General features: G+C 39.2%; 1 protein-coding gene across 7 annotated transcripts in view; it reads left to right on the top strand.

The window, feature by feature from the left end:
- frmd4a (FERM domain containing 4A) overlaps positions 1–27,761 on the top strand; it is a 104,530-nt gene that overhangs the window by 50,277 nt on the left and 26,492 nt on the right. For 6 of the 7 annotated variants that reach the window (XM_086162774.1, XM_086162775.1, XM_086162771.1 and 3 more), the window contains exon 2: positions 23,147–23,212. In XM_086162774.1, the coding sequence (XP_086018900.1) occupies positions 23,147–23,212 (66 nt within the window). Of the gene's footprint in view, positions 1–20,519; positions 20,890–23,146; positions 23,213–27,761 lie in introns of those variants that run through there. The other variant, XM_086162776.1, reaches the window with a different exon arrangement.

Raw genomic sequence — 27,761 nt, 5'->3', positions numbered from 1 at the left:
CGTGTTTGGTATTTTCGTAAGCCCTAAGACTACCAGCTCACATTTAAAGACTGAGATGATGAGAGCGCACTGCAACTCCACTAAGACTGCCCTACGGCTCTCTCTCTCTCTCTCTCTCTCTCTCTCTTCTCTCTCTCTCTCTCTCTTTCTCGCTCTCTCTCTCGCTCTCGTTCTCGCTGTTTTTCTCTCTCTCTCTCTCTGTCTCTGTTTTTTCTCTCTCTCTCTTAATATTTATATTTTAAATACTTTTTATGGTATATATATAGATATATATATCTATATATATGTGTGTGTACACACACACACACAAAGAGATACATATATATAGAATATATAAATATAAAAATATATAGAGAATATCACATCACCATAATATATATATATTTGTATGTATGTATATATGTGTGTGTATATATATATACACACACACGTATATATGCATATAAGTATATATACAAATATGTATATATATACATATAGACACATACATACATATATCTATGTGTGTGTGCGTGTGTATGTATATGTACAGCCTTCCACTTCAGAGGTAGAAAAGATGCAAATAAACTATCACTTGCCTTTATCAGTGGCATTTGATGGATGTGTAATGCTACCATGGTAAAATGAATAAATTCAAGTGGTAGAACATAACTGTCATTGGTGACAGGTAAGAGTAATGACACATCATAGTCAACAAAACCGTACTCAACACAAGGTAGGGGATGAAATGTGACCCTCCACTCCCCAAGTATCATTTCTTTACTACCTTTTCTTCCTATATTCACAGTTGTGACTCAAAGTGTCTTGTTCCTGTCCTTTATCACCCTAGATATACCTTAGATTCAGTACAGTACAGCCTGTCTACGTGTTGAAATTCTGACAAATCACACTGGTACTGACATGCTCAAGGAATTACAATTAGAGGTTGCTTTCTGTTTAGATTACTGTTAGAGTGAGGGGTCTGAATTAGGATTATCATCCTCATATTTAACTGCTCAAACCTTTACTGTGAAAGAGTGTGTAAACAAACAAACAAACAAAGGGATGTTGTGAGAAAGAGCGTGGTGTGTGTGTGCGTATTTGTTTGTCTGGTGTTTGGGGGGGGGTTCTGAATTTAGGATGTTAAAACACTCCCCAAGGAGATTTGTTGTTGTCAGTAGCACTGAAAGGGAGTATGGGTAAATATGGGAGGGGCAAAGTGACTGAGACCCGTGCACGTCAGAAGACACACACACACACACACACACACACACACACACACACACACACATTCATCAGCAGAGTAGCAATTCAGTCAGACAATAGCGTGTCTGTAATTTACCATTCGAGCCTCCAAACCTGGCAAGTGGTGAGAGAGGAATAGCAGTCATTCCTTGTAACCTTTAAAACATCTTGTCTATGCCGTATCAAAAGGATGGTCTAATTTTGCGGATATTAGAGTCAGGATTACTTTAAGAACCTTTGAGATAGGATAGCAAAGGCATGCTTTGCAAGATGTCGAAACCAAAGGAAAAAAAAATGTAGATATCTTTGTTATACCAGACTACTATTAGCAAAAAGCTGTCTTGAGCAAGTAGTTTTCACCCCTGCAGCTCTTCTTTGCCTTGCAAGAGTATTGATTCGCAGTGATCTCATCGAGCCCGTAGGACTGTAGGTGAGAAGGCTGTAGTCAGTCAGTCCAATTAAACAGACAAAGGAAGGGGAAAGAGGGAAGGACAGAAAGAAAAAGGTAGGAATAATAGGCCCCTAGTCTTCTTCAGCATGAAAGGGGACCCCCCTTTTCTCCCCAAGGCAGTTCAGGAGGAGGAATTTTTTTTGAGACAGGGAGGGGAGAGCACCACAGCGAATCACACCCTTGTCTCTTTGTGGGTTTTGCTTTTTTTTTTTTTTCCCCAATTTATTTCTCATCCAAAATCCTACAGCAGACCCATAGATGTTTGGTACAGCTGTTGTTGAGTCAAAGCTTTGCCGGGGAAAACCGTCCAAGAAAGAGATTGTATTATTTGTAAGCAGAAGCGGGAGTCAGTCAGCTGCTGATAATGCGTTTTCACTATGGAGACAGTTTGCTAGCCTGGTAACTATGGTGAAAGTGGACTCCTCTGTCTTCTGTGAAAACATCCCGAGTCAATGAACGCCGGTGTTTGTGTGTTCACTCTCATGCACAGTCCGTAGTGATTTGGTTTTTCCATTATCTCCGTTACTCTATTCCCAGAAATATCTGCATACAAAAACACAAAATCAAACAAAAAAACAAACTATTGCTAGTTGCTTGGAAGGACTCCTGTATTCAGACGCAGCCAAGACAGGATGTCAAAACCCCAAAATGCTCCTTTTGATATACCAGCACAATCTATGTCCTTTGTTAGACTATGATTATGGCACTAAGAGAGAACAGAGACATTGTGACTCGCTCATAAGGAGGCTTTTTATTCATAGTTTGGTGAATCTGACTATGCCAAATGCTTGCGAAACGGGAATTGAAAGGAAAGTTGGCGGGAAGAAAATTGAAGCCTGAAATTGTGAAAAACTGGTAAAGGCTATTTTAAAGCACTTTTAGTGAATAGGGCTAGAAAGAGTGTCGAGCTGCTCCAGTCTTGTTTTCCTGTGGGCGTTCTGCAGTAACAATAATCCTCATTAATATTCTTCCACAAGGCAAAATGGAGAGAATGATTAGCTTGAGAATGTGCATGTTTTCTTGATTGAGTACTCCTTCTATGAGTGTATGTGTGTCGAGCGTTTGCATTTAAAACATATGACAACATATAACACAGGAACTTGGTCGAATTCTGCACGTAATAGATTTTCATGTCCCAAAACTTCAAAGATTTTACATTGTCATGGGGTCTTTGTTGTTGAATACACAGTTCGTATTTTCAAAGTAAATATTCCAGCTACACAAATCAATGGGGAAACCTTTAAATATTTGACCTGATTAGACACACACACACACACACACACACACACACACACACACACACACACACACACACACACACAAATCGCCTTCATCTATTTCTCATGCCGTAATGTGTTTTGCTATTGATTTTCCTGCTTGCACCTCTAAAACAATCACATTAAACTGGACTTAGCTGAATTCAATTTTAGATCCAGTCTATACATGACTGTCAACTCAAATCTGCCACAGTGACATATTCCGACAGTGCCACATTCTATCCGATTCTGCCTGATTGATATGACAGCAAATGAATCCTGTTAAGTGTAAATCCAAAATAAAATTGTTAGTAAAAAGAAATAGTCAAAACAGGGGCTGCATCTGTGTATCGTGGACACTTCTGAGAATTCTTTGGACCTAATTCTTTGAGTGAATGCCAGATTGACTCAGTTAAGATGATTCTTGAGAATTTATACAGACCGTGACCCATTTCTCTCTCTGACAAACTCTGCCTATCTGACTTGCCTGCACAGAATAACCTAACCGGGTGAAGATCAGGGTGTCTGAAATGATATGGGCAAGAGAGATGGAGACAGGAAAAAAACTGTTTTAGAGGAGTGACTTAAAGTAGATGTTAACATGGTGAAAATTTGACATTTTCAAGTCGACCTTCTGTTTCCCTTTTAGTGTCGCCTGTAATGACCTTTGGACTGACTCAGTAATGAGGCTTAGTTATTATTATATTTGGATTAATTCTAGTTATCAAAAAAGAAAAAGAAGTAACAGAGGTCGTCTCATATGTGCACTGGTCATCATCACAGATATGATTGTACAACATCAAATAATTACTGTGGTAATGGCTGACCGGCTGACGCTCTGGAGCTAAATGTTTCCATCACAGAGCCTGTGTGACCTTTCCCAGGATTCAGTGGGAAATTACACACACATAGAATCATGGGAACTGTGCAATGTTGTACCTAACTGCCAGCTCAAACAAATATTTGCACCCTTCATAAATTACTCTCCCTGAGAAGTGAATATCTCCTGCCTTGGTGTGTAACTCCAGCCAACCCTGCCTCAGTTTGGAAAATTCACGCTGACAAAATGCCTCGCATTCCTCTGGGGTTTCTCAGGGCAACATTAAGGGCCTGAGATTGGATGATGTAAAGCAAAAAATCTCCGTGAATGTTGTTTTTCAAATAAAGTCACTTGAGAAGATGCATGCTTATTGCACAAACGATCTGGTAAATCATTTGTACAGTTTTGGGGAGTTTGTACTGTGAACCTTCCTTCAGTGCAAATAGTGTGAGTAGAGTGTGAAAGTAGCACATACCAGAGGAGAAAGTGCAGACAAAGAGCTGGGGTTGTCACCAAAATCCAAAGTAATATATCATCACAATATTTATTCATGCTGCACTAACTACATATGCTAATTAAATCACATCAGATATTACTATTGCCTTTTTTTAAATGTCAAATTTCAACCCGAAGAAGATTAAAAAAATAATCTAGCAGATTTCTCAAAGCAAGGTTCATCAATGATAGCTTTCAGCAACAATGATATTTGCTCATTTCTGTCATGAAAAAGAGGCATTGTCCAATTCAATTCCTTATAATCTGTATCACAGTGACATTGTACAGATAGTTATACTTAGTTATTGATTCATTCAGGTTTCAGGTGAAATGAGTGTGAATGTGTGGTTGTTTGCAATTTTCAATTCCCCGTCATTGTCTTGTCATTGTGGGATGTTTTAAGAGGAGGCAACATGCATGTTACTGCTTTGTTCAGTCCTTGGATGCTTGCAAAAGTAGCTTGCATACCTTTTAGAAATGGGATAGGGTTTTTACACTTTCCTTCCCTGCTATCATTTTACTCTCCATTTGGACTTGCAGCACAGGAGTGCATATCACTTTAAAAATAAGAGAGGGAAAAGAGGAGATTGGCTGCATTTCCTTAGTAGGAATGTTTGTTTTTGTGGTAATCTGTGGCTGCTTTGCCTCAGTGAGAAGGAAAAAGACAGGAAGCAAAGAGAAAGAGGAGAGAAATGCTCTGTGTGGACCACTTGCTTATTGGGACTGTGACAGCAGAAAAAGCAGGGTTTGACCTTGAAGAGGAAGCTTATTCTCCTTCAGGAGATGAGAAAGCCACAGGACTGGCTTACCTCCTATGATGACCCACTTATTATCTGATGGAGCTAAATGGTATCAAGAGAAAACAAGGCTTACATTCCCTCTCATTACTTGCACCTCTATGGCTGTTACTTGTATCGACTCATCCGGCTGGCCGAATGTGATACGTGCAGATATATTATTGATATGAAGTAATCTGCTATTTGACATCTTTCGGTGAGTCGGTCCTCGCCGCAGGTTCATTATGGAAGCAGTCTTGTTGGGTCTAGAGGATGTGGTCTGTACTCGCCACAGTCTTCTCTGGACTCTTACTTCTTCAGCTGTCAGATGCCTTAGTACTCATGCCAGGAACTTGCCTGGTCCCCAGCACCTTTTACACACACGTTTGTGTGTGTCAAGGCCTCTGTATCAGGTAGGCTCATCTCACATATGCGCAAACCAAAATATCTATGTGTTTATAAATAGGCCAAAGAAGACACTCTTGCACTTTAAATTTGAAATGTAATATTTTGCTGGAAAACTGTTCATCTCCTTATCTGTTGTACCTGTGAAAATATTAAGCAGTATAAAGTAAAGTGTATATCTAGTAGAAATGATTACATATGATACCAAATTTGTGTCATTTGATGTCCTTAGATGGTGCACTGCAGGGCTGGTATTTCCTTCAGCTGACGTGAGGAAGTCGGGGAGAGGGTTTTGTTCTGTTAGATTTAGCATAAAGGACTACATAACTGTGGGTTTTATAGCGTCAACAATAAGGGCACAGCTTGATAACTAGTCTATAAATGGCTTGTAATTTTTATAGGGCTGCTGTTTATTTGTTACAATGATAAACTGTTTCTGTAGTCATTAACTAGTTGCTCATTTGGATCTGCTTCACAGAATAGTTATTTGTGATAGGAATTTCAGAAGAAATTGTTGTGACATTACTTCCAAAAAAGTCAAAAATGCATGGAAGTGACAGCGCTGCACCTCAGAGCAGAGGAGCTGCCAAGTTCATTTTGCTGCTGAAATGACTGCTAACATTGACAAAGGCCTTTTAGGTGCTATTACTTCACAATTGCACTTCTATTGTATTGTGCTTCTATCAGGGGCAGCAATTGTCTTTGGTACCGAAAATCCCTGGTCCGATTCCCGACTCCTCCAAGTGTTGCTGAGCAAGACACTGAACCCCTAACTGCTCCCCTAAACTATTATTATTGTTATTATTATTCTTACTTCTATTCGACATAAAGACAGGAGACAACAAAATAGAGCTTGTAGGACTAGTCCAAGTGGAAGAGAGCTGCGGTATTTAAAAAAACAAAAACAAAACCCTAACCCATCATGTTTTGCACTACTCGGTTTGCAGATAGGATGGGTTTACTTCACAACAGTCTCTCTTTTTTCTGCCAATCATCTAACTTTTAAAATTTGACATATCAACATGCCAGTGTGCTGCAGGGCCAAGAAAATTAATGTTACTATTGCTCAGTGAAATTGCCCTTAAAAGGATCTTCACATTGACAACAGCCATGAGAACTGCTATTTAATATACATTTTATCATGAATATAGAATACGGTCAGGTTATGCATCTATAATATAGAGTTCTACAGAGTAATTTTCAGTTTTAGAGTTGCTTGTATTTTTAATATATTTAGAATCCGGCATGTGGTTGTGACAGTAGCGTGGGGATGCTCCGGGGTCAACATGTGAAAACACCATGAACTTTGTACGTCTGCACTGTCTGCACTTTGTATTTTCACCACTGGTAGAGTGTCTTGTATTGCTCAGGCTACAAAGTCTTTCCCGGAAGTTGTGTTGGTTAAGCTTTTATGAAGGACTTGGTCACAAAGGTGTTAAGCTGAAGAGTGTTTCAATGGAGATGCAAAAGGAGGTGGCTTGAATACAAAAACACAAAACCGTAGGGCTTTACTGGCTCTTTGGGTGCCTTTACAACCCTAAACAATCCATCTAAAGCACAGGAAAGTTTTGATGCTCTAAGTGTGTATTTTATTGGAAATACATTTTCACTTGCTTTACCAAGTTCATTTAAAAATGTGTTTCATTTGTGTTTTGTATTGTTTGAGCTGTGATTCAGCAAAACTGTTGATCAGTATGCATGTCACTATATCTGAACCAGTACTCAGAGCTTTCATTGCGCAATTAGTATTCCCAAAGCATATCCTTGCCCTGTTTGCAGCTGGCACCACCAGAACAAACCCAAAAATGAGACAGACACAGCATGCCTGTTGCTGAAGGGCAAAAACAATTTTCCCTCACAACTTTTACATGGCACTTAAATGGTTGTCCATTTAAAATAGCTATGCATACTCATAAACGTGTCTTTAAACAAGATCCCTTTACACTTATACACACTATATTATCACACCTATTTCCATTGTGATGAGATTATGCATGTTTTCATGTGGCCCCTAAGTTTAAAGATCCCTAGGGAGGGCAAAACAATTAGAGGAAATTGAAATAATTCCTCCAGGGTGTCCCAAACAAAGCTGTTTTTAACAACCCTAGATGTTTTGGAAATGCACAAATGTCTCTAAGGGGGGGGGGGGGGGGGGGCAAAATTGCTTATTTTCAAATTCAAACTTCTTTATCAGTTCTTTGGTGAAGTCCAATCTTAACAGCATCCCTCCACCACAGTAGGAAAACTTAACATCCAAGTTGGAGCATATAATAGTGGTGGGAGTAGGAAATGCTGGGAAAGAGGGGTCAGTATGTCCGACTGTGACAAGGGGATATCCCTGGCTTACAGCATTGCCTGTCAGACATTCTTCCTCTCGTGCTGTTAAAAGGACATCCAACCTCACAATGAACATAAACAGTGGAGAAAAGGGAAGAGATTGAAGGAGAGAGATTGAGTCTATCTATCTATCTCTCTATCTGTCCATCTGTCTGTCTATTAAACTTATTTCCTTTATCCTATAACGTAGATGCGAGAGAGGTCCAGAGCTAAACTTTTAAAATCACAACCCAAATAAATACTGCCCTCCTCGTGTTCATGTTCTGATTTTTTTTTTTTACATTTGCATGCAACTCCAATGATGGTCCAATTGCCCTGAGAGTCTACCCTGCACCCAAGGGGATTCGATTATGCAGAGAATCACAGCACTTGGCTCTAAATACTGTTGAATGGACCCTCTAACTCTGTTCCGAAGTGTTAAGTAGATTCACATTAAAATGTCATATAATATCAATGGTTAACGCTATGGTTGGCTTCATTTCTATCTCATATATCCTGTTGAAAATGTTGTAATACAATAGTTTTAACATTAGTTTTTACATTAGATATACAAAAGTAAATTGTATAAATATACAAAAGCTCAATAAGTGAAGATATGCAGGAGTATATTTTTTTATTGGGGGGATTGTGACCAAAATTAAAATCTTGACAGGAAACTAAACCGTGTCACTAAATATTGTTTTTCTTCAGTTTGTAACATACATTTCACAGTGTACATTGCATGTAATTGACTGAGCTGTGGCATCACAAATTACAGTGTTTGTAATCTGTTTACTCACACACATTTGTTTGCATTTCTTACATGAGAGCCTTGTGTTTACACATTTTTACCCACCAGCCTGTGCAACATTGACGCAAGAGCTCCCATTCACATATTCCTCTGGTGGTATGACCCTTTAAATAGGGTTAGCACTGACAGGCGTGCGAGGGCAGTGTTCAGCTGCACTCTGTTAGATGGCGTCTCTGGGTAATTGTTTGTCATTTCTCACATTGCTTTCCTTTGGCATCGATTTCAGCTGTGTACAATGTGTCGCCCAGCTTCTCATTTTTCTTGTACCCGTCCTACTAATACCACTCCACCCAAAGGCAGGATATCCTAGGGAAGAAGACCGTTGCTAATACAGGTGGTCCACATCCACAATAATAAGTTGAGAATATGATATGTCTTTTTTATCAACTTATGATCTTCTGCTTAAAGGATAATGGGGGGACTCCAAGTTTTATTACACAGCTGATCTTCTCAGGCGTTGATAAGATAAACATCCTAAATAGACCTGTTTTCTTTCTTGTCATAGTGTTTGCCACTGAAAAAGTAGAGGGTGAATACCCTTTATATACCATTTTAGAATCCTTTACTTATACCCAAGTTGTTTCTTGGTTACACAGTCCAGCTAGAAAGTTATATACATATTTATAATCAATGCATTATGTGGCATCTATTGTGCATATTCATTCTACTGCACTGGTCTGATCACCAAAACTTCATGCTGCAGCATATTAGGAATTCAAACCTTGTCCAATTTACTTCCAGTGAACTCATCTGGTCATGTTTCCTGTGAGAATGGGTCTGTCACCGATCATATTCCTTTCTCACTGACAAACCATATTCTTTCATGACAGGAAGGAGAGAAACTGCGGCACAACCCTAAAATATCGAAGAGACACAATCCTCCCTCTGTCTAGGAGCTGTTGCATTTTTTTCTGTTCTGTTACATCTTCTGTACATGGTGTGATAAACTATGAGGCCTTAATCAAATCATGATGTTTTAGAGCAAGTGTGTTTCTTGGTAGAAGAATACACTATGGCTGCCAAAGGCACCCCGAAAGCAGTTCTCAAGTACATGACTTGGTTCGTTAATTCTCCTGGACTCCTATGTCCAATCCATTACCCATTTGTTTTACTTTTCCACTGAATCCGAAATCAAGAAATGGAGTCTTTAGAATGCAGGCAGATATCCTGAATGTTAACTTTCTGTGTCATTTTAATTTTCAGCCTTATCCTCTTTTCCCTCTTTTACAGCCAAGTAATTATTATAGCCTTTGTTAAAGTTGAAGCAGCAACTTCCTACAGAAGAATTTGGATCTCTATCCCGCTCTGGCATCCATCTTTGTTCTTTTTGCCAAATGCAGGATCTTTATGTGAGATTTTTTTTTTTTTTTTTTTGCCAGAACAAGCAATGAATTCTCTTTTTTTTTTTTTTAAATGGAAAGGTTTTATGGTCAGAACGGACATACTTTCTGCTTCAAAACTTCCAGTGCTTTGTTCATGTTTTTGTAATTGTCTCCTTTGTTTGATTTGTTTGCAACTAGCTGAAGGCATGTCTGTGTTTGATTTCCCACCACTGGCACAGCAACTTTCACAAAAACACATCTCTGTTGAGAATTGGTGGCTGAAAACATTCACTGTTGTATCTGGGGGATAACATATTATTTATGGTATTCATTTGCAGAACCTTACTACTCCTCCATCCCCAAGTTAAGCAAATATGCAGCTTTTGACTGTTAATGTGTGTGAAAGAAAAAAATACTTATGTTTGAAGGGAAGAAAAATATTTATTTAGAGATTTTAAGTTCAACATCAAGTATCTTATGGCTTTACTTTCTAGTTTTTTGCTCGATTTGTGTCCGAACATATGAACATTTGCATCCTTTTAACATTCATTTATTCAATGTTTATACGACTTATCCTGCAGTCAGGGTTACCGTCATTGACCGAGAGGCAGAGTTCACCCTGGACCCCTCGTCGGTCGATCGCATGTCCACAATTATAGACATGCAGCCGTTCACTCTCTCATTCACACGTCTAGTCAATAGAGGGTTTCCAGTTAACCTAAATCATGTTTTTGGACGGTGGGAGTAAACCGGAGGACCCTGAGGAAGCTTACGTAAACACTGAGAGAACATGCAAGCTTGCCACAGAAAGACCGGAATAGACGTAGGGACCTTCTCGCTGTGAGACGGAAGTGTTTACCCCTGCACCACCGAGCCGCCAGCCTTTTAATATGTAAAATATTTCAGTGCAATACTCATAACTGTATACTAAAAGCTCCTTAGTCATGTCAAAATCAAATATTTTGGGTATCTTGAAATGATGGCTTCCTACTTAATAGGATGTCATCAAAATTATGCTGTCACGTGATCATATTGTCATGTTTAGTGTTTTGGTATCTTAGTGGAAACCTTAGAATTGTTGAGAACAGGACTTCTCCATTAACAGATATAAAGATGCAAATAAATTCATTCAGAAGTAAATCTTATGTTAAACAGGAGTCTCAGACTCCCGGCCCGCGGGCCAACGGTGGCCCTCGGAACAAAATTTGTGGCCCCCTGCCTGATATCAAATCTGTGCATTAGTGGGGCCCGCACGTTTTTTCTCACGTGCATCTTGGAGTTTTATACCATGGGTTTAAAAAAAAAATGACAAGGAAAAAAGGAAAAAATAACTTTTCAATGTATTTTTGCTTCAAAATTTGAACACAAAATGACATTTTGATTAAAAAACGTCTTGTGACATTATTAAAACGATCGTTTCTTTCCTAATGTCTATAAAAAACACAAAAATGATTAAAAAAAATGGGCTAAATTAAGAAAATTGATTTAATAACCAGAATAGCCACAATTAGCCTCGTAAACATGATACCTCCTCTTATACACGAGACTTTCTTTTTTTAACTCAGTATTTTAGGGTGTACTTTCATCAATTATTTTGTAATATACATTTTTGATATTAATTTGTCATGTATTTTTTAGAGGAACAGTTCATTACTTATAAAGATTTTTATAATGTAACAGTTTACCCTCATTACACTAAAACAAGGAAATATTTGGACTTGTGTTACTTTTAGGTAATGATTTTACTGGTCCGGCCCTCTTGACATCCAATTAGGCCGTATGTGACCCCACTTTTACAGTCAACCTACATATGATGTCTATCATATTTTTATGAGCTTGGCAACCACATGTGACACTGAAATCTTACAAATTATTTATAGAAACACATAAAACACATGTGACATGCATGTCTTTCTATGAAAAGACATATCTTTCACATGCAAATAAAAACAGACTACACTCCCTTAAATAATTAAACCCAGCACACAAATCTGTAGGCCAGCATTAGGCATCGTTGAAGGCAAGCTGTTTAAAAATAAGGTAGGAAAACATTTGGTTTTTGTAACTGAGATTTGTATTTAGCACAAGCATTATGTTGAGAATATACGAAAAAAATTCACTGATCTGTCTGCTACTGAATCCGTAGATTGCATGACAGGACTGAAAATGCATAAACACTATGGTTATACTTAAGCAGCATAATAAATTAGGAAGATAGACAAAACAAACAAAAAACGATATCAAAAAACAATCCAAAATAGTACAAATCCATGCCACTGGTACCATGTTTTGGTGAAACAGCACAAGATTGGGCGGCGTGGCGCAGAGGGTTACTGTGGTTGTCTAAGAATGAAAAAACACACACACAAAACATCAAATGGCAGCTGTGTGCACAATTTCACATTGATTGATTGAAATCATTTCCATATTGAGAAATACTCAGATGTTAAATATTATAAGATACATGAGTTGGAAGAATTGGCTGTTTTGTCGGGCCTAAATTGAATGTCACACGGGATAGCCCTGACCTGTATCCGTCTAAAACCTCCAAGTGTTCTGAGTCGCAGCCAGAATTACAACCAAGTGGACATGATATAAGGAGGGTCTCTTCCTATTGAGTGAAATGATTGGTTTTACTGTAGCATTAGTGTTCGGGATATAAGGTTTTATAATGTTCTAAGTTCAGAGGTTAGAGCCTCAGTATATAATGGTAATCCCAGAGGATTATGAGGAGAATCTGGTGAAAATCGGAGAAAATCCCTCTCAGTGACTCTCAGATCCTCTTTTGGTATGGAAATAATATCCTCTATCAGTGATCCCATGTGTGTTTACAGAGCAGGGGTTTACATTTTTAAAGGTATGCTAACTTTTAGGGATAAGAGAGGATATATGGATTATTTTTTTATCCTGAAAAAAATTAACATCCACAATAAACACAGATAGTCTATTGGTTTTCAGTGATGTCACTCTACAGGACATGTACCAGTGCTTAACATGAGGTAAAAATATAATGTAAACATTCTGACTTAGTGGACCTCATTAATTTAAGTTTGCGTATTCCTTTGCTCGTAGGAAGGCATAATTGGCCTTATCAGTCATCACTTTGAGATCATTTTAGAAGCCACATTGTCTTCTAAACAACTGATTGTACCTCATTTACTATTGAAAAAAGTACATGCTTCACAAAATTAAGCATGTGCTTGAGTAGGACACACTGAAAACAGGAAAAAAAAAAAAACATGGCATCCATTTCACAAATCCCAACACTTTTAATTTCTTCTTCTAGCTTTATCTGAGGCGACATAGCCAATGGCTGATATTCAATACATTTAAATTCTGTTCATTCATTCTTTTGATAAAGCAAAGACCCATTCAGCCAAATTTGTGGAGGGATTTATTCCAATTGTATAGACAGCATCTCACATTGAGAAAATACTTAGTGGGATAGTGAATACAGTAATAAGTAAATCATTTTCAACCCCGTCTTTTGCATGAGTACTTGAGATCAAGTTGGAGACGTTTGGAGATTTAAAAAAAAAAAATCTAAAACTACAACACAACTTATCTGTCTGCCCATATAACTTTCAAGATCACACTTTGCATTTTCAATACACCTATCCCAGGGTCAGTGTATTGACAAGTTTATTGCCTATTGATAGATTCTAGTTCGCACCATTGTGCGGCAGTAATATTTGAATTAAATTTGTTTTGTTTTTTTTGTTTTATTTGCTCTTTTTTGGCTGCTACCCTTTATAAACCTTCGCTTTTCCATGCATTACCTTGTTCTCTTCAACTTGGAAACTTTTTTTCTTCAACCCTTCTTACATCACCTAAGTCAGTATGTCCTCAGGGCAGGAAGAGGGGGTGTGAGTCTTGCTCTGTCTTTGTGTAGTCCTGATTACATGTTGACGTTTGTAAGGTGAAGGATTTCCTTGTTTCTGCCATCCAGGGACTGTAATACTGTCATGAACTCTCCTGGGTTGAAACACTGTTTGTTGCATGCCTTTTTACCTTGCATGCCTTTTTACCTTTACCTTTTGCCTTGAGGTTTTTACGCGTGGTTCGTACATTCGCCTATTACAGTGTCTCAGTGTGTGTCTTTCACTGCCTCCTCCTCTTAGTGTCCTACATTTCTAGCACAGTTAGTAACACTGAGACCACCAAATCTGCCTGGAAGTTGTCATGACAACTTTTGTTTGTGTCGAAGACCGGAGACCAAGGGGGAGTTACACAGTGCCGGCTGTCCCCATGCCACTCAACCAGAGGGCTAAATGGTTTTAAAAACCTCAAGAGTTATTATCCGCATAGAACCTCAAAAACAATCCTGAGGCGTCAAGAGCTCGAATGATATTGTTCTGTAGTTGTCTTTCCTAATTAAACTTGAGAAATACACACACAACACATGGGGAAAGAGCAAAACTATTCCAAAAAGGACGTGTGGGATTTTTAATCTTTTTTCATTTTTTTTTTAACCCCATACTCCCTTTCTCCTGTCACCTGATGGTATGTTGCAGGATACTTGTTTAACAGGCAAATAGAATTCATTAGGACTCGGACAGTCACAGGGGACGGCAGATAGGACTCTTTAATATTCAGCAAGTTAAATGATCAGAATAGTTGGTATTCTACCAGAATACCAGACAGAGGGAAGAGGCCACCAGGGTTCAACATCTCTGCAGTGCACTGTGCCCTTGATTTAAATCAACAAACTTTGTGTGTTGATATGTGTATATTTTTCTTGGGAAAAAAAATTAGACAGTCAGAAGACTGATAAAGACACTGATAAAGGAGAGATTATTCATTTTGAATCTAAAAAAATCCTCAAGATTCAACATATTGCTATCTTGTCCATGACATTTTTATTGCCAAATCAATTTCACCACATTTTCTGTTTATGTTATAAATACATTTGCTCAATAAACAATAAGAATTACTCGACATTTCCTAAAAAAAATTCAGGGTGAGGTCTGACCTCCATCTATTCATTTCAAGTAATGAATAGTCATGTCTCTGGATGCAATTTGGAAGTCCTAGAACCAGTCAAATGGGAATCAAACAGGTTGCAGAGGAAAATAACACCAAAGTAAGAACATTTTAATAGATTAAATATTGCTCATGTAACCCTGTTATCATCACTGCAAAATGAATATTACTCCAAATGAAAGCACCTGGTGACTTTCTTTTTCTTTCACGTTTAAAGGAAACACACACTCTATTCTTTCAATTCATTTTAGTGGCAACAGTCATTTTGTTTTCAGAAGATTTACTCAGAGACACTAAGATTTTTATTCTCTGATACTAATAATCCAGGTTTCATATCAGACCTGCCATACTCAAAATTCTTCAATACTCATATGTAGAGTCAGACTGAGATAGAGGAGCTAAGACAGATCAGATCAAATCAAATTTAATGACACCTGAGCTAAGATGATTCATTTCGTTGCTCGGCTAGATTTTTTGAAGAACTCTTACATTTGTTTATTGGGTATTGCATTATAAATGAATGCTGGATTTTGCAATTTCACTGGGATTTTTATTTGTAGACAAAGATTTAGAATTTGTTGAGTAACATTAACTTCCCCGGAGTATATTGCATTACATTCTCTCTCATTTTTCGCCAAAGGGCTGTTACAAAATAAATGCAATTTAGTGATCACAGTGGCTTGTGTTTATGTGTGGATGGGAAATAAGGATGTTAGGGGTTCTTTCATAGTTTTATTTGTTTGAGTTCATATGTGGATGGAATGGCTAAACAACTGTTTTTCTAGAATATAAACAACATTCACACAGAAAAAACAAACAAACAAATGAACAAAAATGCAACTCAGCCTTGCATTTTGACCTATGTTGTTTTTCAGATTGCATTCTACCCCAAATAGGAAAAACAAGTGTACGCTACCTTTTATGGTAATTTTTTTTCCCACATCTCCATTTTCATTTTTGTTGTGAAAATCTAAAAATGGAATATCCGGATGGAAATTGCCTGCCCAATGTCACACTGATTTCATGCATGAATTGTCTGTAGGATCAGGCAACAACGGGTCACTGAGGTCTGCTGGGATTTCTTGCTTTGTATGTTATAAATGGAAAATGAAAAAAAAAAATCCTCCTTTGAATAACCCTTTCACACCCACACCAGTAAAATCACATCCTCTGTTTTAGTAACATATATGTGACTTATAAATGTTGATAATGACATCACAGGTTATCTTCCGAGAACCAAAAAAAAAATGCATAGAAGTGACAACCAAGGACAAATGACAATAATCTAGAACAGTTTGTGCTGTCATTTGGCAAGGATAAATAAAATCTCTTGAATCTTTGCTATAATTATAGAACTCATACGGGATATCCACAAGCGTCGAAGTTAATACTCCTATTAAGGATTGGTGTTACACTTGAAGGAGGGCCGCTATGCACATTAGCTTGTTGTGACTTTTTATGATTTGGACACACTGTGGCGCAGTAACATCATGCTGCAACCTTGGCTTTATTTTATTTGCTGGGATATCATTAAGGGAGACATTTTAGAAACCATTTTTTTTATTGTTTCCTGTAGTAAATATAACTACAGGCTTTATATGAGTACATAGGGCACATGTGTACACACTAGTGGGAGTAATTGTCTGGTCTTGGCACAAGTGAAGGTAAGACAAGCATACATTATAAATGGGGATGCCAAGGTCAAGAAAGGAATTTACAGTATAATATATAAGTATATAGTTATATAAATAAAAATAGAAATGAATATATATATAAATAGTTCATCAGTAAAGTCATCTGCTTGTTCATAAAGTTGTGATTTGGGGAAAAAGTTTTCAAAATGCTGCCTGAAAAAAAGAGAAGGGTTTTGGTAAACTGTGGGAATGGAGCTTCGGAGTAAAATGAGAACAAAGAAGAGTTGGTTACAGAAATATCTCCCGTTTGTTTGAAGTGCCAGTGTGTTTCTGATTTAAAAAACGCCCTAACTGGAACCACATTTCAGCCTCAAATTCACTCACGGGCAAGAGGGTGGAGCTCACAGACACACACAAAAACATGCACACTCACTCCCACACACGTATACACACTTGAGCAAACAAAACAGATCTCTCCTGGTCAGTCCTTTCTCTAGACATTCCTGGCCGCCTTTCCATGACCCTCCCTGCACAGTCTCAATCTGCCACTATACACAAAGTACTTGATGGAGCACTTGGCCCTGCTATTATTTTTTCATCAGATTCTAAATAACTGATTGAACCACAAGTGTGGAGTATTAGGAAAAGTGCTGTTTTGTTGAACCTTATGCTGTTATCTAATACGCAACATACACAGATATTGTTTCACCGGAACTGATGATCAGTCATAATGTCAAATCCGCTATCATGATCTGTCATAAAACCGGAAATGAAGGCGAGTCACTGTAAATATTGCTTAGATAGACACAGAAAAAGTGTGTGTGTGTGTGTGTGTGTGTGTGTGTGTGTGTGTGTGTGTGTGTGTGTGTGTGTGTGTGTGTGTGTGTGTGTGTGTGTGTGTGTGTGTGTGTGACTGTTTAGTTGTGTGTGAAAGAGGAACAGGGAGCGAGCAGGGGAGGTAGGGAGAGTGTCAACCTCAACTGCCTATCACAGTTGGAGCTAAAAAATGTTACCATCTTCCTTCAATTAACACTGAGTGCTGTTAATACCACATTCCACCAATATGTGTTACTTTTCTGAGCGCAGACCTTCAACCTCTTATCATGCCTCCGATACCCACTGCCTATTTCACCCACCTCAACTTGAGGTTGAGATGGAACTCTAGATATTTCTACAGAAGACCCCAAAATATGAATACAACAGATAGACACCTCATTTAGACCAAACTCCATTCCATAAGAGACGCTGCAAGCCTCTGCCAGGTCCGACATATATCACAACTTGTGAAGGTGAAGTGATTCTGCTCTGTGATTTTTGTTAAATGACTTACATCACTGAAAAGCACAGAAGAGATCGGCATATTAAATCGCAGATGTTCCTCTCTTGCTGTACGTTCATTTGTATTTGTCACTTTATTTGGAGTCCATCTCATCTTGAACAGGGAGAGTAAATACAAAAACCCTCGTGGGTCAAGTTTAGGCACTTCCTTTTATAATTTTTCGTCGCTGCTCCGTCTTTGTCCGTATTGTCCCGACCGTTTCCCCTCTAATGCTCGTCAAACAACAGAATCCTTGCATTTGCAAACTGGGGAAGCAACCAATAAAGCTAGATATGTATTTGAGTGGAGAAAGAGAGCGAGGGACGGTGAATGTTAGAGCCAAAGAGAGAGTCATCTGGAGATGTTTAAGTTGGACAGGCCAGTTTCCGGTGTATGGGACAAGCCAAAAATATCCAGAAACACAAAAATCCAGCAGGAAGGGAAAGGATACACCTCCCTGTTTTTCATGTGACCTTCTACATTCAGCAGACTGTGCTGAATCTTGGCTTCTAGCACACACTAAACACATTAAATGTAACTGCATCTTTATAATGCGTAATGTCAGGAAAGAGATCCTTTTGGATAAATTCTGCTAATTTAAGATCATACAGCGTTTGCTATATTTAAAATTGTGCGCGGTGGTGTTTTCACTCAGGCTGAGCATATTTTTGACAAAGGGCTTGTGAAGCCTAATCGTAGATGAGCCAAAAAATATGATCGTATCCACATAACACTCTTAAAAGTAGCTCCGCTGTGCAAAAGAAAGTTTTTATTACACTGGGACTTTTTAAAAATGAAATAAAAAGGAACTAGCGTACATACCGTTCAAATATGTTTTAACAGTAGATGTAGTTATCTGATGTGACTTCAAGTACAGCACATATACTTTTCTATTTTAGTACAAAATACCAGGGTGATTTTCTTGTGTTAAAAACTTGCGGTTCAACCAGCTGATGCTTCAGCAGTGTCAGGAGACCACAAACACCTATTTTAGGCAGCATAAAAAAATGAATAAAAAAGATCTATTCCAACAGCTTCTGTGGATACAAGGTCAAAGATCAGACAACTGAAAAGGAGTTACGCGCAGACAGATAAGAGCGCTGGTGAGATCGGGGCAACGGCACTGATTTATACCTGAACCGCTCTTTTGTTTATTTTTATTGTTTAGTTGGAGAAGAACTACCCCTCAAAAGACATGGATAATTTCTATTTCTTCATAATAAACCTCCCATTATTAGCAGCTTCTATGTCGTGTTGCAATGACAAAATTGTTAGATTTCTTTAGGTTCTTTATTTCATTTAACATTTAAGTATGTGATTCTCTCAAAATTGGGCAATTATTTTTTGCCATTCCCTTTAGTTTAAAATATCTATGACTTGCGCATGCCGGAGCTTGACTGTTTTATTGGTAACTTGATTTTAATAGTATCAGTCTTTAACAGATATCAGCATTTTTGTTGGACGATATGATTTTTTTTTTATTTAAAAGGTGACATGGCTGTTATATTTGCATTCCAAACTGCACATCAATATTGCTAAGACACTGACAAATGTCATTATCTTTTCTTTTGACTGCTCCTTCCAGGGGCCACCACAGTGAATCAACCTCCTCCATCTAACCCTGTTCTCTGTATTCTCTTTTCTCACACCAGCTAACTTCATGTTTTCCTTCACTACACCCATAAATTGTCTCTTTGGTCTTCCTCTAGGCCTCCTGCCTGGCAGTTCCAACCTCAGCATCCTTCTAGCAGTATATTCACTATCCCTGCTCTGTGCATGACCGAATCGTCTCAGTCTGGTTTCTCTGACCTTTTCTCCAAAACATCTAACATGTGCTGCCCCTCTGATGGACTCATTCTTCTATCCATCCTCATCACTCCCAAAGAGAACTTGAACATCTCCACTCTGCTGTTGTCTTCTCCTGGTTTCAGATATATCGACTTCTGTTGGACGTAATAGATGATTAAACAGCACCACGGGTTGTAATTACATCGCAACAGTGTTTTCATAAGGCATGCAGCCATGTTTTATGCCTTAAAATACACTACATTCTATCATCAGCCATTGTGAGTGTTGTTATATGACCGATCCGTTGATATTTTGTTGCACATCTGGACTATACTTTGAACATCACCGAAGAAAAAATGATGACATATTATACATTCATAGCTCTATCTCCATTTCGAGTGATAAAAGGGCTTGCATATAATCCTGTAACCGCTCATTGTTAGTTATTGGCAATGCATCACCTTTGAACAGTAGACCATTGGTTCGCTGTGTAGAGCAGACAGATGCCTTTGGATTTGTAAGCAAGCCTGCACACACACGCGCGCACGCGCACGCACATACGCGCACGCACACGCACGCACGACTAGAGCGCGATACAGGGAGAGGGGTCTGCAGTTTCTCATGGCTCTGAGCTGCTGCAGAATATCTCCCCCTTTCTCCTCTCCCCGCCCCCACATCTTGTCTCCATTATTCCTGTGTTTTCTAAGTTACTCTTGACAGCGAAAAACATCGCTAGCAAGTGGAATCGGCCAGGAAAACGTTCAACCATTAGCTGAACCCACCGCACCCCCCCTCTCAACCCCCCCACGGCTGCTGACCATTGGTACGGTCCATGTTCTCTGCGCGTTCACGCGGTTCGTGCACGGCGCCGGTAGCGAAAAGGAAGGGGGGGCTGGTGGACCGGGACTAGACCCGTGAGAAGCTCTCCGCTGTCGGGAGGAAGGATGACATGCAAACCAGCTTTAGAAAACGCATTCGCCCCCACTTCCCACTGAGCTCCTTTCTTGAATGGCGAGGATATTTGCCATAATGGCTCTGTAGCGTTTGGAAGATACACGGAATGTACAGAGAGCCTTGTCTCCGGTAACTAAAGCTAACTAATGGTCACTAGCATGGATGCTGATGAGTCTCCTCCCTTAGGCCAGTCAGCAAGAGGGGTGTTTTTTAATTTTTTTTCCGGCTAGTTACACGACTCGTATCTCTCTGGGTTAATCTTGTTTTTTCTTCTCTTTTTCCTCTCTCCCCTGGAGTCGGGGGGAGGGAGCCTCGCAAGGAGCCGTTGCTTTTAAGGTAACAACTAGGTTAAGAAATGATAACGTTGCTGTCGCCGCCAGTTCCAGCCCGGCATCTCAGCGTGTGTGCATGTTTTTTTTTTTTTTCAGTGTCCTTTCCAGTGTGAGAACTATGTGAAGGCTGGAGCTGCATGCATAGCTCCTTAGGGGTAGGGTTAAATTTTCGATTTTCATCGAACTGTCATCATTGTACCTTCTTCTGCCAAAGAGTCAGGCCTCGTCCTGCAGGTTATACAATTCCAACCTGACATGCAATGTCGCAACAATGTGAGTTAGATCAAGAGATGATTTGGATTCTGTGTCGTCTCTGTTTAGCTATGCGTTGTCATCCTTTGTTTACAGCATGCATCGGACGCTATAAACATGATATAACGATGTCCAGAGGTGTTATTGAGATGTGAGATGGATATTCAGACATTCAGATGTAAACGACGTTAGTGCTGAAACATTACATAAGCCTTCACATTTTTATGTAATTTTCCTCTGCAAAAAGGACAATGAGCTATTCATAGGAACTTTATTACATTTGGTTTCACATGGGGAGATCATTAGCAAGTGTCCTGCCGTAGAGTGAAATGTTGTGACTAAAACCCAAAATTGTTTGTCACTGCAAGAATGGAGTGTCTAAAATTAGCCCCCAGGCAGTGATTTGTTACCTTGACATTTGGGTTTGTACTATTCCCAGGTGCCTCAAGTAGAAAGCTAGTGAGTGTGTTGCTTTTAGTTCGGGCTCTGTCTGCATTGCAGTTTGAAGCAGGGATGATACTGGGAGAAGGTGTGTATAATGATTGTTTCAATCACCTGTCCACATATCAATAGTAGAAAGGTAATCAGGGTTATTCTTGTTTTTTTTCAACAAGTTTTGACCCAATGTGTGTTACTAGAATGCCTAGTAATGTCTAGTAACCATGCATGGTAGTCATTAAAATCACTGTATGCAGTATAAACATGGAATGTTTTGGACAGGTAATATAACTCCCAAGACGGGAGGGTATACGATGAAAACAAAAGGCAATGTTGGAAAGTGTGTGTGTGTGTGTGTGTGTGTGTGTGTGTGTGTGTGTGTGGCTTACTGTGTGCACAGGTGCACCCAATCCAAGCCCTCAAACTGCAGATTAATTGTGAGTGGTAGAGTAAACTGAAACCTTGAAAGTGTAAAGAAGCTTCACACTTATAAACAACAAAATTCACACAGAGGTGAATTTGAGACACCACTGTGTAACTTCTTGCCCTCTTTTTATCTTGTATCTCCAGCTTTTAGTTAATACCTTTCCACCAACCTGCCACTTTGGTGCAAGTTGGCCTGAATAGTGTTTCATGTCCTTCTGTCGCGGCCGCACCCTGAGCCTCAGGTGGACAATATGATACCTGCCATCCAGAGATGCAAACCTGAAATGTCTGTGTTTACACCATACATGATTTGGATGGATTATTCATCAGCCAGACTTTCTTAAATCTGCTCCACCCCTTCTACACTCCCACACACATCAGCCGCCCCCCATCTCCCAGATGTGAAGGAAGTGTGGGAGGAGTCAGCCGCTGTTTGTGTTCCTTGGGGTCCACACTTCCTGTTAAATTGTGGAGAAACTTCACACGTGCTGAAAACACCAGGACCCAAAGACATACACAAAGATACTGAATGCTTGGGGAATGCTTGTCACTCTTTATTTATTTTGTCATTGTTGTTTAAAACCTTTGTTATGTATTTGCTTGGATGAAGGTGTGAAACTCTGGACTGCCTCTCAGGTGGATTGTTTGGTCTTTTGTATGTTCAGCATAAACCTCTACGTTGAATTTATCATCATTGCACCTGCTTCAGTGTTTATGCCTGAGCTTGGCAGCTCACATCAGTGCAAGTTGTATCAATACTCCAACCATTCAAATGATCATTGAAAGCAGGTTATCTGCTATCAGGTTATTTGTGCAGCTGTGATAGACTGATGGACAATCATTGTAATTGTCAAAGAACAGCAAAGGATGGTCTTATTTTTGGCCCATTCTATCGAGTAAGCTTGCTTGTAGCTGAGCTAGTTAAGTCAAAGCAGTACACATTCAGATAGCACACAGCAGTCACGTGTTACCAAAAGATCTTGTGACACATCATGCTGCTCTTTTATTTGATGCATCTGATAATAAGATTTGATAAGAAGATGTTTGTTCTGTTTATAGCCACATTTTAGCTGGTTTTCATCTATAACTGTTGCATGTAAGCAAACAAGAATATTTACATTGCCCTTTTGCATTCTATCCCTTAGATGACAGAGGGGCGGCGATGTCAGGTCCATCTCCTGGACGAAAGAAAGTTGGAACTCCTCGTTCAAGTGAGTCTCTCCTCTTCTCTCCCGTCTTTCTTTTCATAGTCTTGATTCCACAGAGGGCAGGAACTTGATGATGCTATTCCAATAGTCTCTGTTACTGTTGATCTATTTCAATTCACTGTAACGCACAAACTCTTGACAGGCTCAAGCCCACAGGGACACGCATGCAATTTTTCACACTTTTCTCTTTAGCTCTACTGTTATATCATAATGTTGATCTTCTTCCTCATATTCAACCAAAATGCCTCTGCAATCAAGCTCAGGTCCATCCCTCCATCTTGTATTCTCTCAGTCTGAGTTTAGATCATTCTCTGTGTATAAGACTCAAACAATGTTGGGAAAGAGCAGTATGATACCACTTCCCCCAATTTCATTCTTTCATCCTCCCAGCAGGCCTTTCTACTTTACTGACCAGAGAGCGTAGCAGCCCCCACAAGTCAGTATCATAATTTGAATGTCCTATAATGTCCATTTTCAAATATTTGTCTTATCTATTTCTATACCCCATTGAAATACTGATAACAGCAGTTGTTTGATATTATAAATGAGCAAATCAGTGTGATTTGCCTTTGCCATGCCTCTGACGTAAGTGACTGAAGAACTTTTGTTGTTAGCTCCCCTTGTTCTTATAAACCTCTCTTTGGAGGCTCCTCTTTGCTCTGAAGAAGACTGAATTTCACTGTAGAAAGAGAAAACAATGTAATTGATATGGAATTGGAGAAATAGAGAAAGGAAGAGTTTGATAGTCAGTCTGCTTACTTTATGATTTGATTACTGTGCCAGAACTGGTCTTCTCTTTGAAATTAGCAATTCTGCTTATCCCCATTTTTCACTGTGCATCTTTCCACCATTGCTTTTTTTTCTATTCTTATTCAGCCGTTCCTGTCTTTATCTGTGGCCACTCTTCTCTCATGTCTTTCCCTGGTTCTACCTCTTTATGAATATATCTGCATCAGTCCAACTTAAAGTCTGGATTTCTTTAGAAAAACACACTCATGTAATTCAGGATCCACTGCTGTTACTTTCCCGATTGCAGTCTTTTCTTTCCCATGTCATATGAGCAACTGTTTAATTAGTCGATGGGTGGTTTATGTGGCTGCAGAGTATTGCAGTATTGATGTAGTTCTCCTGTGATTTGAGTAGGTGTCAAGTCCTTGAGTTCATTAGTTAAAATGATCATAGCCTAAGAACCATGAAAATACAAAAGCAGTATTTTTTTTCCCTTTATTCTGCTTGGCTCTGATTTCTGTTTTTTTGGGGTTTGTTTTCAGTTTAAGTTCTCTGTTTCTTGCCATGCCAAGTCCATCAAGAAAACTTGCCTCTGAAAGGTTTATCTCTGTTCTGACTTTGTCTTGTAACAGTGACCAGCTCTTTAATGTTAGCCATGTGCACTTTTCCCCCTTTTTACCATTCCCCTTATCCTCATTCTCCTTTCAGAGCAATTCCTTCTATGGTATATTTCTGCAATGAACTGTAGGCCAGAAGGCTGGCACATTTACATGCCTATTGACAAAGCTTTGAAATGGAATCCAACTACCTCTGATTCAATCAAGTGAAATTATATGTTTAAGCATTAAAATGACTGAATTGTTGCAGGCTATTGAACAGCAATCAGAGTATTTAGTTTAATCTGTTAAACTGTGCTGATTATCCACATTATTAACCAATCTGTGTATTAATTTTTGCTGAAATGTGCAGGAACGATTGCATATGGTTAACGAAGAAAAAACATGTACCTTTTGTTTTCCCCCAATATTCATACTTTTTGTGCCGGGCCAAACAGTGCAAAGGAGTTCATTAATTAAATTATCTGTCTGTTACGGTTCCAGTGTGCAGGTGTATGTGTGTGCATGTCCTTTAATATACTGCCTGCCATTCACTCTCTGTAATTCTGTGGTATTCTTAAAGGTATTATTGTATATCAGCATCTGTCATCTGAATAGATATTGCAGTATATTGTCAGGGTATGTGAAAGCATGTGAAAAGAGGAAAGCAGTCACTTGAAGAGGACTAAATTATTTTCAGAAAAGCTTTCATGTGATATCCGCTTTTTATTCATAATAATGTAGAATATCCTGTTTAATGTGGAGCTCCACTGATACTAGATGTTTGATAGTGCCACTAGGTGTTGCTTAAAATGCACCTTGAAAAGACACATGCAGTTACACTATATTGTGCATATTAGGGTTAATTTAAGATCAACAAACTGTTAAATGATCAACCCTGCCATCAGAACATTCTACATAGGGAGACAGTAAATTTATATATATATTTTTAATATTGAAAAACAAATGTATGTTTAATTTACAATTTCCTTCGGGATTAATAAAGTTGTTCTTATTCTTATTCTTAAGATATGGCATTTGGATGTAGACAACACACCATTGTGTTGAGCTGTTTTCAAACAGGGTATCAAATAATCAGATGTGGATGGCTGATGCACTTGTTGAACTCTGGTGTAACTCATTTTCTCCCTTTTAGATAATTTGTTCTGCAGGCTCTTGTTTGTCTTATACTCATCTGTCTGACTGTTCTCATGTGTCCCTGTCGCTCATTGGTTGCGCTGCTGTGGCTGCACCGATGTCATGTAATTTATATTGTCGTTCCACAGCAGCCGACTGCTGTGCACTAATTAGAGACCGTCACTGTATGTGTAACAGACTGAACCAAAACATTGATTTTAGTTAATACTGTAAATAGATCATGGTTCCAAACCTTAAACCTCCACACAATAAACATTTTAAGCTCAAGTCAGTGTTGGTGAAGGACATATCAGTATTCAGAGATGAAACATTGATTATATGGAAGGAATGAGCTCCTCTTTGGTTCGTGCATATCAGAACCTTGAATAGTAAGGATTCATGTTTACTCATGGTTAAAATGGTTGCAGATGTTCTGTGTAATTGATTGTTATGAGTGAAGAGACGAGAGAAACAGCACTTTGAAGAGCTGATGAATGACGAAAATGAAAGAGGGGGAAGAGTGGAAGAGGTGACTATTGTGGGCCACAAAGTAGTGGCGATTTGTAAAGGTGAAGTGACAGGGGCATTGAAAAGGATGAGGAGTGGAAAGGCAGTTGATCCTGATGATGTTCCTGTGGAGGTATGGGAGTATCTAGGCAAGGCAGCGGTAGAATTTCTGGCTACATGATTAAACGGTATATTAGAGAATGAGAAGATGCATTAGAAATGGAGAAGAAACATGATGGAGTCAATTTTAAGAATAAGGGAGATGTGCAGCTACTATAGAGGTATAAAGTTGATGAAAGAGTAGACTGAGAGCAGAAGTCAGTATTTGTGAGCAGCGGTATAGTTTCATGCCGAGAGTGAGTACCACAGATGCAGACTTTGCTTCAAGAAAGCTGGTCAAGATGTACAAAGAAGGTGAGAGGGAGCTGCATTGTGCCTTTGTAAACCTAGAAAAAGCGTCCAATAGGGTGCCAAGAGATGCACTATGGTATTGTATGAGGAAGTCAGAAGGGGCAGAGACCTATGTTAAACTGCTGCATGACATGTATGGGAGATGGGAAACAGTGATGAGGTGTGCCACAGGTGTGAAAGAGAGGTTCAGTGTGGAGGTGGGACTCCATCAGGGATCAGCTCTGAGCCCCTTCTTGTTTGCAGTGATGATGAACAGGCCGACTGATGAGGTTAGACAGGAATCTCTGTGGACCATGATGTTTGCAGATGAAATTGTGATCCGTAGTGAGACCAGGGAACAGGTGAAAATCCAGAGAGGTGGAGGTATGCGCTGGAAAGGAAAGGAATGAAGGTTAGATGTAGCGGGACAGAATATATGTGTGAATGAGAGGGATCCTAGTGGAACTGTTAGGTTTCAAGGGAGTGGAGATCAAGAAGGTGGAGGATTTCAAGTACTTGGGGTCAACAATCCAGATCAGTGATGGACAGTGTGGAAAAGAGGGAAAAACGGATTCAAACAGGTTGGAACGGGTGAAGAAAAGTGTCAGTGGTAATGTGAGATAGAAGAATATCAGCCAGAATTAAAGAAAGGGTGTACAAGACAGTTGTGAGACCAGCAATGCTGTATGATTTGGAGACAGTGGCATTGAAGAAAAGACAGGCAGCAGAGATGGAGACGTTCAGGTTCTCTTTGGGAGTGACGAGGATGTATAGGATCAGGAATGATTCTTTCAGGGGGACAGCACAAGATAGATTTCTTGGAGACAAGACCAAAGAAGCCAGACTGAGATGGTTCGGTCATGTACAGAGCAGGGATAGTATATATATTTGTGGACGGATGCTGGGATCAGAGCTGCAAAGCAGGATGTCTCGAGGAAGACCAAATAGACGATTTGTGGATGTACTGTAAGAGGGCATGAAGTTTGTTGATGTGAGTGAAAAGGATACAGAGAATAGGGTTAGATTGAGTAGGTTGATTCGCAGTGGCGATTCCTGAAGGGAAAGGCCAAAAAGAAAATATGATGTGTAACTGATATATGCATATGCCTGCAGTCTTTGCTTATCATGCAAATAGATGTAAGTTTATTGTTCATAGACAATACCCAATTCACAACAGTTTTATAAAAAAATGC

This window comes from Fistularia commersonii, chromosome 17, assembly GCF_037954325.1.
Source record: "Fistularia commersonii isolate RoL2024-O1a breed Wild chromosome 17, RoL_Fcom_v1.0, whole genome shotgun sequence".
In the NCBI taxonomy this organism is placed as follows: Eukaryota; Metazoa; Chordata; class Actinopteri; order Syngnathiformes; family Fistulariidae; genus Fistularia; species Fistularia commersonii.
Note: the sequence above shows the minus strand (reverse complement) of the source record. Positions and strands in the feature narration are given on the sequence as shown.